Source organism: Protopterus annectens, chromosome 13.part0 (assembly GCF_019279795.1).
Source record: "Protopterus annectens isolate FY-2018-M chromosome 13.part0, PAN1.0, whole genome shotgun sequence".
Taxonomy (NCBI): Eukaryota; Metazoa; Chordata; order Ceratodontiformes; family Protopteridae; genus Protopterus; species Protopterus annectens.
In genome coordinates, this window is record NC_056747.1 from 110833299 (window position 1) to 110846560 (window position 13262).

The 13262-nt window shown below is 38.7% G+C and overlaps 1 protein-coding gene across 1 annotated transcript in view; it reads left to right on the forward strand.

Moving 5' to 3' along the window:
- LOC122787839 (dedicator of cytokinesis protein 7-like) overlaps positions 1-13262 on the forward strand; it is a 4057077-nt gene that overhangs the window by 3574678 nt on the left and 469137 nt on the right. Inside the window, exon 38 of the mRNA XM_044054755.1 lies at positions 9424-9524. Within this exon, the coding sequence (XP_043910690.1) occupies positions 9424-9524 (101 nt within the window). The remainder of the gene's footprint in view (positions 1-9423; positions 9525-13262) is intronic.

Sequence of the window (13262 nt, forward strand, 5' to 3'; positions counted from 1 at the left end):
TTATAGCACAGACATTAATGTGCTGATAGTTACCCCTATCCTGTAGTTCCGGGCTTTTAGCACAGACAGTAAAAACAGGATGAGGATAGTTACCTGTGCTGTGTAGTTCCAGGCTTATAGCACAGACAGTAGAAACAATGTGCTTATAGTTACCTGTGTCCTGTAGCTCTAGGCTTATCCCACAGACAGTAAAAACAATGTGCAAGTGATAGTTACTTGTGTCCTGTAGTTCCGGGCTTATAGCACAGACAGTAAAAAGAGGGTGATGATAGTTACCTGTGCCCTGTAGTTCCAGGGCTTATAACACAGACAGTAAAAATGATGCGCTAAGAGTTACCTTTGTCCTTCAGTTCTGTGCTTGTAATACAGACAGTAAAAACAATGTGTTGATAGTTACCTGTGCCCTGTAGTTCTGGGCTTAATAGAATAGACAGTGAAAACAATCTGCTGATAGTTACCTGCGCCCTGTAGTTCTGAGCTTATAGCACAGACAGTAAAAACAATGTGCTGATAGTTACCTGTGTCCTGTAGTTCCGGGCATATATAACAGGCAGTAAAAACAATGTGCTGATAGTTACCTGTACCCTTTAGTTCCGGGCGTATAGCACAGACAGTAAATACAATGTGCTGATAGTTACCTGTGCCCTGTAGGTTTGGGCCTATACCACAGACAGTAAAAACAATGTGCTAATAGTTACCTGTGCCCAGTAATTTCAGGCTTATAGCACAGACAGTAAAAACAATGTGCAGATAGTTTTGTGTGTCATGTAGTTCCGGGCTTATAGTATAGGTAGGAAAAACAACGTGGTGATAGTTACCTGTTTCCTATAGTTCCAGGCTTTTAGCACAGGCAGTAAAAAACAATGTGCTGAAAGTTACCTGTGTCCTTTAGTTCTGGGCTTATAGCACAGACAGTAAAAACAATGTTGTGATAGTTTCCTGTGTCCTGTACTTCCAGGCTTATAGCACAGACAGTATAGACAATGTGCTGATATTTAGTTGTGTCCTGTAGTTCCGTGCTTAGAGCACAGACAGTAAAAAAAGAATGTGCTGATAGTTACCTGTGCCCTGTAAGTCCGGGTTTATAACATAAACAGCAAAAACAATGTGCTGATATTTACCTGTGTCCTGTAGTTCCAGGCTTATAGCACAGACAGTAAAAAAAGAATGTGCTGATAGTTACCTGTGCCCTGTAGTTCCAGGCTAATAGTACAGACAGTAAAAACAGTGTGCTGTTACTTACCTTTGTCCTGTAGTTCCGGACTTATGGTAGAAACAGTAAAAACAGTGTGCTGATAGTTACCTGTGTCCTGTAGTTTCAGACTTGTAGGACAGACATTAAAAATAATGTCCTGATAGCTACCTGTGCCCTGTCATTTCAGGCTTATAGCACAGACAGTAAAAACAATGTGCTGAAAGTTACCTGTGTCCTTTAGTTCTGGGCTTATAGCACAGACAGTAAAAACAATGTGCTGATAGTTACCTGTGTCCTGTAATTCCGGGCTTATAACATAAACAGCAAAAACAATGTGCTGATATTTACCTGTGTCCTGTAGTTTCAGGCTTATAGCACAGAGAGTAAAAACAAGGCACTGATAGTTTCCTGTGTCATGTAGTTCCGGGCATATACCACAGGCAGTTAAAACAATGTGCTGATAGTTACCTGTACCCTTTAGTTCCGAGCGTATAGCACAGAAAATAAATACAATGTGCTGATAGTTACCTTTGTCCTGTAGTTTTGGGCCTATACCACAGACAGTAAAAACAATGTGCTAATAGTTACCTGTGCCCTGTCATTTCAGGCTTATAGCACAGACAGTAAAAACAATGTGTTGAAAGTTACCTGTGTCCTTTAGTTCTGGGCTTATAGCACAGACAGTAAAAACAATGTGCTGATAGTTACCTGTGTCCTGTAGTTCCGGGCTTATAACATAAACAGCAAAAACAATGTGCTGATATTTACCTGTGTCCTGTAGTTTCACGCGTATAGCACAGAGAGCAAAAACAAGGCGCTGATAGTTTCCTATGTCATGTAGTTCCAGGCGTATAGCATAGGCAGTAAAAGCAATGTGGTGATAGTTACTTGTGTCCTATAGTTCCAGGCTTCTAGCGCAGGCAGTAAAAAACAATGTGCTGGTAGCTACCTGTGTTTTGTAGTTCCAGGCTTATAGCACAGACAGTAAAAACAATGTGCTGAAAGTTACCTGTGTCCTGTAGTTCCGGGCTTATAGCACAAACAGTAAAAACAATGTGCTGATAGTTACCTGTGTCTTGTAGTTCCGGGCTTGTAGCACAGACAGTAAAAATAATGTGCTGATAGCTACCTGTGTTTTGTAGTTCCAGGCTTATAACAAAGGCAGTAAAAACAATGTGCAGATAGTTGCCTGTGTCTAGTAGTTCCGGGCTTAGAGCACAGACCGTAAAAACAATGTGCAGATAGTTTCTTGTGTCATGTAGTTCCAGACTTATAGCATAGGTAGTAAAAAAATTGTGGTGATAGTTACCTGTCTCCTATAGTGCCAGGCCTCTAGCACAGGCAGTAAAAAACAATGTGCTGATAGCTACCTGTGTTTTGTAGTTCCAGGCTTATAGCACAGACAGTAAAAACAATGTGCTGAAAGTTACCTGTGTCCTGTAGTTCCGGTCTTAGAGCACAGACAGTAAAAACAGGGTGCTGATAGTTACCTGTGCCCTGCAGTTCTGGGCTTATAGCACAGACAGTAGAAACAGGGTGCTGATAATTACCTGTACCCTGTAGTTCCGGGGCTTATAACACAGACAGTAAAAACAATGTGCTGATAGTTACCTGTGTCCTGCAGTTCCGTGCTTGTAACACAGGCAGTAAAAACAATGTGCTGATAGTTACCTGTGCCCTGTAGTTCTGGGCTTATAGCACATACAGTAACAACTATGTGCTGATAGTTACCTGCGCCCTGTAGTTCTGAGCTTATAGCACAGATGGTAAAAACAATGTGCTGATAGTTACTTGTGTCCTGTAGTTCCGGGCATATACCTCAGGCAGTAAAAACAATGTGCTGATAGTTACCTGTACCCTTTAGTTCCGGGCATATAGCACAGACAGTAATTACAATGTGCTGATAGTTACCCGTGTCCTGTAGTTTCGGGCTTATACCACAGACAGTAAAAACAATGTGCTGATAGTTCCCTGTGCCCTGTAGTTCCGTACTTACAGCAGACAGTAAAAACAATGTGCTGATAATTACCTCTTTCCTGTGGTTCCACGCTTATAACACAGACACTAAAAACAATGTGCTGATAGTTACCTGTGTCCTGTAGTTCCGGGCTTATATCATAGACAGTAAAAACAGTGCGCTGGTAGTTACCTGTGTTCTGTAGTTCCAGGCTTATAACACACACAGTCAAAACAGTGCGCTGATGGTTACCTGTGCCCTGTATAGATTAGTAGTAGTAAGCTAACTGCCCTTACGAGCCATTTTAAGTCTATCCAATTATCCCTTGTGAGACTCAAACCCTGCACCTTGTGTTTGTAAGGCAAACACCTTAACCATTAGGCCACTCTCACAATCTGTAGTTCTGTGCTTATAGCAAAGGCAGTAAAAACAATGTTTAAAAACAAAGAATAATGCTCACTACACTCTGTTTGCCTGATAATAAACAAGACTTATAAACTGCAACAAAAAAAACAGGCTTAAATAGTGGGAAGTATACTTGCTGTGTTCAATTCAAGTCAGTCTCAAAAGGTAACCAAATGTTCCACAAAAAGAAACGAAGCTGTAACACAAACCGCTTTACTTTGCGAACTCTTAATCCAGTAAAAAAGAGTCAAAATCACCATAGAGTGTTCATTCGAACCTACTCATCCACTGGGCAATAGCTTGTAGAAAAAACACGCAGCCAGCATGTAAAAATAAATCCAAGCGTCCAGTAGAAACCACGTTTATTAAAATAATTAGAACACAGGGCTAGCGCTTTCAACGAATCTTCATCAGGCCACTAACAAACAAACATACTAGCATCCCTTTTATAGCAAAATGCTAGAGTCAACTACTGATGTCACATCCTGTTTGCACATACTGAAGTCAACTCTGATGTCACATCCTGTTATACATAAAATATTTAAACTGACATCACTTTTGTAGTAAAACGCTACAAGCAACTCTGATGCCACATCCTACTAAATGTAAAATCTTATAAAATGTTTCAAATTATTTAAAATATATAAAATATATATGCAGACATTTTGTAAACAGTGCACAATAAAAATGTTCTAAAATAACATTTCACCCTACTTTATAGGAAGATAGTATGTAATTGTGAAACATTTTATTTGTTGCATACTGTCTATGAGATGGTTACATAGATACTTAAATTATTTTAAAACATTTTGAATGTTACATGCAGCAGCAGTTAAAGTAGGGTGAAATGTTATTTTAGAACATTTTTATTGTGCACTGTTTACAAAATGTCTGCATATATATTTTATATATTTTAAATAATTTGAAACATTTTATAAGATTTTACATTTAGTAGGATGTGGCATCAGAGTTGCTTGTAGCGTTTTGTAGCGTTTTACTACAAAAGTGATGTCAGTTTAAATATTTTATGTATAACAGGATGTGACATCAGAGTTGACTTCAGTATGTGCAAACAGGATGTGACATCAGTAGTTGACTCTAGCATTTTGCTATAAAAGGGATGCTAGTATGTTTGTTTGTTAGTGGCCTGATGAAGATTCGTTGAAAGCGCTAGCCCTGTGTTCTAATTATTTTAATAAACGTGGTTTCTACTGGACGCTTGGATTTATTTTTACATGCTGGCTGCGTGTTTTTTCTACAAGCTATTGCCCAGTGGATGAGTAGGTTCGAATGAACACTCTATGGTGATTTTGACTCTTTTTTACTGGATTAAGAGTTCGCAAAGTAAAGCGGTTTGTGTTACAGCTTCGTTTCTTTTTGTGGAACATTTGGTTACCTTTTGTGACTGACTTGAATTGAACAAAGTAAAAACAATGTGCTGATAGTTACCTGGGCCCTGTAGTTCTGAGCTTATAGCACAGACAGTAAAAACGATGTGCTGATAGTTACCTTTGCCCTGTAGTACCGGGCTTATAGCACAGACAATAAAATCAATACGCTGATAATTACCTTTTTCCTGTAGTTCCAGGCTTTTAACACAGACACTAAAAACAATGTGCTGATAGTTACTTGTGTCCTGTAGTTCCGGGCTTATAGCGCAGACAGTAAAAACAATGCGATGATAGTTACCTATGTCCTGTAGTTCTGTGCTTATAGCACAGGCAGTAAAAACAATGTGCTGATAGTTACCTGTGTCCTGTAGTTCCGGGCTTATAGCATAGGCACTAAAAACAATGTGCTGATAGTTACCTGTGTCCTGTAGTGCCAGACTTATAGTACAGGCAGTAAAAACAATGTGCTGATAGTAACCTGTGCTCTGTACTTCCGGGCTTATAGCACAGACAGTAAAAAGAATGTGCTGATAGTTACTTGTGTCCTGTAGTTCCGGGCTTATAGCCCAGGTAGTAAAAATAATATGCAGATAATTACCTGTGCCCTGTAGTTCTGGGCTTATAGCACAGTCATTAATGTGCTGATAGTTACCTCTGTCCTGTGGTTCCGGGCTTATAGCACAGACAGTAAAAATATTTGCTGATAGTTACCTGTGCCCTGTAGTTCCGGGCTTACAGCACAGGCAGTAAAAATAGGGTGCTGATAGTTACCTGTGCCCTGTAGTTCCGGTCTTATAGCACAGACATTAAAAACAATGTGCTGATAGTTACCTGTGTCCTGTAGTTCTGGGCTTATCCCATGGACAATAAAAAACATGTGCAAGTGATAGTTACTTGTGTCCTGTAGTTCCGGGCTTATAGCAGACAGTAAAAATAATTTCCAGATAGTTACCTGTATCCTGCTGTTCTGGGCTTATAGCACAGACAGTAATGACAGGGTGCTGGTAGTTACCTGTGCCCTGCAGTTCCGGGCTTATAGCACAGACAGTAGAAACAATGTGCTGATGGTTACCTGTGTCCTGTAGTTTCGGGCATATAGCACATGCAGTAAAAATAATGTGCTGATTCTTACCTCTGCCCTGTAGTTCCGGGCTTATAGCACAGGCAGTAAAACAATGTGCTGATAATTACCTTTGTCCTGTAGTTCCAAGCATATAGCACAGACTGTAAAAGCAATGTGCTAAGGGTTACCTGTGTCCTGCAGTTCCTTGCTTATAGAACAGACAGTAAAAACAATGCACTGATAGTTATCTGTGTCCTGTAGATCCAGGCTTATAGCACAGCCAGTAAAAACAATGTGCTGATAGTTACTTATGTCCTGTGGTTCTGGGCTTATAGCACAGACAATGGAAACAATGTGCTGATAGTTACCTGTGTCCTGTAGACCCTGGCTTATAACACACACAGTAAAAGCAATGTGTTGATGGTTACCTTTGTTCCTGTAGTTTTGGGCGTGTAGAACAGGCAGTAAAAACAATGTGCTGATTCTTACCTGTGCCCTGTAGTTCCGAGCTTTTAACACAGACAGTAAAAACAATGTTCTGATAGTTACTTGTGTCCTGTAGTTCCGGGCATATACCACAGGCAGTAAAAACAATGTGCTGATAGTTACTTATGCCCTGTAGTTTCGAGCTTGTAGCACAGACAGTAAATACAATGTGCTGATAGTTACCCATGTCCTGTAGTTTTGGGCCTAAACCACAGACAGTAAAAACAATGTGCTGATAGTTACCTGTGACTTGTAGTTCCGTGCTTATAGTACAGCCAGTAAAAACAATGTGCTGTTAGTTACCTGTGTCCTGTGGTTCTGGGTTTATAGCACAGACAGTAGAAACAATGTGCTGATAGTTACCTGTGTCCTATAGACCCGAGCTTATAGCACAGAGAGTAAAAACAATGTGCTGAGGGTTACCTCTGTCCTGCAGTTCCTTGCTTATAGAACAGACAGTAAAAACAATGCCCTGATAGTTACCTGTGTCCTATAGATCCAGGCTTATAGCACAGGTAGTCAAAACAATGTGCTGATAGTTACCTGTGTCCTGTAGTTTTGGGTGTATAGCTCAGGCAGTAAAAATAATGTGCTGATAGTTACCTGTGCCCTGTAATTCTGAGCTTATAACACAGACAGTAAAAACAATGTGCTGATAGTTACCTGTGTCCTGTAGTTCTGGGCTTATAGCACAGACAGTAAAACTATGTGCTGATAATTACCTGTGTCCTGTAATTCTGAGCTTATAACACAGTCAGTAAAACAATGTGCTGATAGTTACGTGTCCTGTAGTTCCGGGCTTATAGCACAGAGAATAAGAACAATCTGCTGATTGTTACCTGTGCCTTGTAGTTCCGTGTTTATAGCACAGACAGCAAAAACAAAGTCCTGAGAGTTACCTGTGCTTGTAGTTCTGGCCTTATAGCATAGACAGTAAAAATAATGTGCTGATGGTTACCTGCGTCCAGGAGTTCTGGGCTTATAGCACACACAGTAAAAACAATGTGCAGATAATTACCTGTGCCCTGTAGTTCTGAGCTTTTAGCATTGATAGTAAAAACAATGTGCTGATAGTTACCTGTGTCCTGTAGTTCCAGGCTTATAGCAAAGACAGTAAAAGGATTGTGCTGATAGTTACCTGTGTCCTGTAGTTCCGGGATTGTAGCACAGACAGTAAAAACAATGTGCTGATAGTTACCTGTGCCCCATAGTTCCGGGCTTATTGCACATGCAGTAAAAACAATGTGCTGATAATTACCTGTGTCCTGTAGTTCTGAGCTTAGATCCATCATCACGATTTCTGAGCTAACATTTTGAAGAAATCATTTATCTCAGTAGTTGTCCTTCTGCCTCTGAAAAGAGGCATTTTTCTCCAGACAGAAATATTACTTAAAATTTTAATAAAACAATGTGAGTGACTGCAGCGATTAAATTGTATGGATAAATGTTAATCTATAAGAAACAAACTTTCTTAATGTATTAAAGAGTGCAGTGTTTTCTCTGTGTCACTACAAAGAATACATTTCAAAAAGTGTGTTGTCATAGAAAATAGGACTTCGTAAAAATAATTTTTTTCTTAAAGTACTTGCAAATATTATTTCTGCTATTGTGCTGGATTTAAAGGTAATTCTTATTTGTTTATGTGATCCCTTGAGGCCAGTCATAGGTTTTATATTATTATACCTATTGTATTTTATTGTTTATGGCCCCATGTAGCCACTGTAGCATACTTACTGGTTTATTCATTCCTGCTTCATCCATCAGATTGACGAGAGCAGAGTGATTCGCTCAACATCCTGCTCAGTGGATTAGGGATAATTTCCACAGACCATAATTTTCCATTTTTTTCTTTGTAAAATAACAGAAAATTCCAAATTTGGAAAAATGCAGGATTTTCATTGAATTTGGCATTTTACGTCAGAGCAGTTATAATACTTCAGGTCACTTTATTGACAGTTCTGCAGTAGAATCTATTTTAATTCTTCATACATACACCCCACACACACACACACACACACACACACACACAGAGACATCTATATATATATATATATATATATATATATATATATATATATATATATATATATATATATATGTTGTATCTCTTGGCTTTTCCTGGTTAGGAGTCGCCACAGTGGAACTCCGGTCCGCTAATGATTGGCAGTAGATTTTTACGTACTGGCTTGCCAGGTCTGACGCACAACCTTCAACGATGGTACGCCCATTCATGCATGTCTCCACACAGAAGACGCTTTAGCTGAGAATCGAACAGGACAATGTCTTACTGTGTAGCGACAACGCTACCGCAGCACCACCACTGCAGCTATATATCACTGTGAAAATTATAATGAAGTCTGGACTATGACGGAAAGAAATTACTTTAAAAATCACAGGTATAACTGCTTCTGGATTCCATTTCATGAAAACTGAATTTCATTTTTTAAGAACCATAAATCAGTATCCCTGATGATTTCCTTTGCACCAAAGCTCCCCTCCTTTTGCAGTGCAACGCCACATGGCACAGCACCAGTAGCTAATAAGTTCTTTGCTTGCACCACTCACATGGTTCCATACATGCCCACAGAGTTTTCTTTTGTGGTCCTCTTCATAACCACTGTTTATGCTGACTGGGGTGTGGGGTTGACTTGCTGGTCTCCACCAGTAAGCACAACCATATAAGGTTATATTCCCACCCCTCCCCCAAAGGTGTGCAGGCAGCATTAGCTGTGCACTCTGAGCTTCCCCCGTTTGAGTCTTACAGCCCCAAGTTGATAGTCAGACCCAGTGTGCTTGTTTTTCCATAACTGCACCATCTTCTGCACCATTAAGCTTTAACTGCACCATTAAGCTTTCTTTTTATTACATTTTTGGTAGTATTTTTAGTGTTTGTCTTTTCCTCACCTTTTTTCTTTTCTTTTCCTAGGTGGAAGTTTTAGTGCATAACCTGAAGACAGTCCTTGTAAATACAGCAAAACTACAAGAACTTCATGCTGATCCCTACATGGAGATTGATGTTATGTACACGTGAGTGCAGTTCTGGGGGGGATGTTAGAAGACTGCATGTTCTGTTTCACCAACTGAAGAACACATGTCCTGGCTTTGCACATTATATACAGTTATGTAAGCACACATTTACATATATACGTGCATACCGATACATGCTCACATACTTAAATACTACAGTTTTTTGTAATGTTCATGAGTATCTAACTGCAGACTCACTCCAGACTTTCCCATATGATCTAGCAAGTAGGATTCCTGATTTTCACCTTGGATGCCTAAGTTGGGCCTCCTGGTATGAGAATGGGTTTGATTTTCTGTGAAAGAGGGATACAGCTCAGTAGTACAACCTTTGACTTCAGATCAAGAGGTTGTTGGTTGATATCTAGGTGTCCCCTGTTGGGGACCTTGTCTGGCTGTTACTGCAGATGATTAAGCCTATAAGCTGTTAACAAACTGCTTCATGTAGTCCAGGTGTTGATGCCATATGTTTCCATCAGCGTAGTGTGTGACTCTAAGCAAGTCATTTAAACAGAAAGTGCTCTGAGGCGATTGGGAAATTAGACTAAGTTCCATAATGGTCTTCTGAACTGAATGCCCAGTAATTACCTGTGAAACTATAAATGTAAACTTTCAGTGGGAAGCTTACTCTGAGTCAAATAATGTCCCATACTATTATATCAACAAATAGCCTACTGGCAAACCAAGCAAAACCACAGCTGGGGCAACATAAAATGGGCAGTTGTCCCAGGCTTGAGATGTTAAATGCATGGTCGGCAATGTATAAAATGTGTCGGTCATTCTTCTCAAGTCACTGGTGCTTTGATGGCTAGGCAGAAGGTCAGTGTTGGAGTCATGAAGTCCTGGCCACTTAAAAGTTTTTTTTATTTTTTTATTATGTGTACGTCTGTTAGGAACTGTAGCAAGAACTAAGTATATCTGCTTGGGAGGTCATTGTAGACAGTCCAGACTTCTTTCCCAAGCACAGCCTGCTCGTGTCACCCAGGTCTTTTATATAATGCCAAAAACCTTATTCTTCCCCATAATGCCTTTTTTTAGGCAAAATTAGTCTTCAGAAACTTTCTACATAAGAAAATAATTCAGATAAAACAAAGGTATTACTGCTCATCACTCGGAGACCTTACAAAAAAACTACACTTCCTACAGATGCTCCTGACTCTAGAATGCATCGGCATATTTACCATCACCAAGTCCTGGTTCAAGAATATTGAAAGTACCCCATCAGTGCAAGGCGTCAACATCTAGATTTGTTGAGACCCACTGTACTAAATGAAGTCTCTAAAAGTGGCAGGTTCTCTATTTTTATAAAACAAAATTTCACCTCTAGACTCTGTAGGTATGACAACAAACTGTAATTCCTCTTTGTCCAACTTACCAGTAACAAACCCCCCTCTAGGACTCCCTCTATGTTCCCCTTGGTCCAAACATCCTACCTTAAAAGTCTGGAAGCCCTAAGCAAATTGAAAAACATCATTCTCATAAGGGACTACAACTACCCTCCATCTCCTGGGAAACTTGTACCTCTCTAAACTCATATGCCCACAGATTTCTGGACTTCATAAATATAAGCTGACTGGACCAGCTAGCCCATACCCCTACTAGGAGAGACAAAATTCTGGACTTGGTTTTCACCAATATTGAACAGCTGTGTTTCCTGCCAGTTGTCAAAAGTAATACACCACTGGTCCAACCATTAGAATACATTTATTAGAAAACAACAAAGCTTTCAAGCCACTAAGGACTCTTCATCAGTGTTACAATTAAAAGACATTTGCTTCCTATTTTAAAACCAAATCCAGCCTATCAAAGTATTTGTCACAAACACATGACTTAGAACTTTATAAAATCATATGAGAAAATAGCATCACATGACAGAATAAAAATTGTATAAAGAAAATCAGTAATAAATAATGAACACTAAGTAATAGCAGCCTACTAATATAACTATAAATATTAAAAGCTATACATGAATATCTATATAACAAAACTTTGTTTTTCTTTCAAAAGTGGTTTAACATTATTTTCTACATTACGTCCAGGTAGTTTGTCTGCCCTGAAGAAATTAATCTATCTGTATTCAATCAATTCTGTCCTATTAACTAAGTCACCACCACGTATAGCTAAATATACTGTTTATAAAACTTTAAACTTAAAAGTGTAATAATTGCGAAAAACTGTCATATGCTTATATAATGCATTGGTTTCTACTGTTCTTCTTTTAAGTGTTAAACTACTTTAGAAAGAAAAACAAAGTTTTGTTGTCTAGGTATTCATGCATATCTTTATATATATATATATATATATATATATATATATATATGTGTGTGTATATATATATATATATATATATATATATATATATATATATATATATATATATATTAGTAGGCTGCTATTACTTATTGTTCATTATTTATTACTGATTTTCTTTGTGATTTTTAGTCTGTCATGTGATTCTATTTTGTCATGTGATTTTATAAAGTTCTAAGTCATGTGTTTGTGACAAGTACTTTGATAGGCTGGATTTGCTTTTAAATAGGAAGTGAATGTCTTTTAATTGTAACACTGGTGAAGAGTCCTGAGTGGCTTGAAAGCTTTGTTGTTTTCTAATAAACGTATTCTAACACTTGGACCAGTGGTTTATTATTTCTGATATTGCTTTTTTGCCATTTTCGTCCTTTTGGCCACATTTCTAACTTTTATTTTCTTCTTTTCCTACCAATTGTAACATCCTCCTAATCAAATCAACCATAAATCAGTCATATTCACCATAAGACAAATGCTTTCTCCAATAACTCATATTCATAGATTATGCTAAAGAGATTCTACTAAAACTGACAACCTGGCAAAATTAAACATTGTCTTCCTCACTGATGACCCCTCTATGAATGCAAAGTCCTACCCCTCCAAATTATGTATACACGTAAATAGCTACATAAAAGCATGTGTCCCCTTCCAAAATAAATATAATGCGAAATTTAAAAATAAAACCCTGTGGTGCAACCAAATATAAACAACCTCTACAAGAAAAGGAAAAAGCTATTTGAATGTAAAAATAAATATAATCCACCAAATGGGAAAAATGCTTTTACCAAACTTAGCAGGGAACTTCGTCTCTTGATCAAATCAAACTAAGCAAGATATGATGTAAAAATAGCCACCAAGACCAAAGATAATCACAAAGCCTTCTTTAACTAGGTTAGAAACCTCAGAAATAATGCTCAAGGCTTTGCAGAGCTAATAGTAAATGGTGCCATAACTCTAGTCTGAAAGACATAGCTAGTATACTAGGTGATAAATTTAATTCTAACTTCACCTCCTCCCCCACATTCCTAGATCAAACACATGCAGCCACCCTCCCCCACCCAAATCTTTTAGGTGTAAGTCCTCAAAGCACTATCCAGGACCAAGAACACTGCTTTGATTAGGTGTGATAACATACTAGGATGCCTACTGATCAGCCTGAAACAGCACCTGTCAAACCTTCTACAGAGACTATTGAGTATCAGCCTTCAATCAGGTTTGATATCAGATGAGTGGAGGATTGCAACTGTTACCCCCCTGCACAACACAGGGGTATCAACTGACCGGGGCAGCTATATACCTATAAGTCTGACCAGCCTCATCTGTAAGACTATGGAAAAGGTTATTATTGAACTGATAAATAAGGACAGTTTGGTTTGGTTAGGTGCAGGTCCTGCCAACTTAATCTGGTTGACTTCTTTGAAAAGGTTAGTGAAG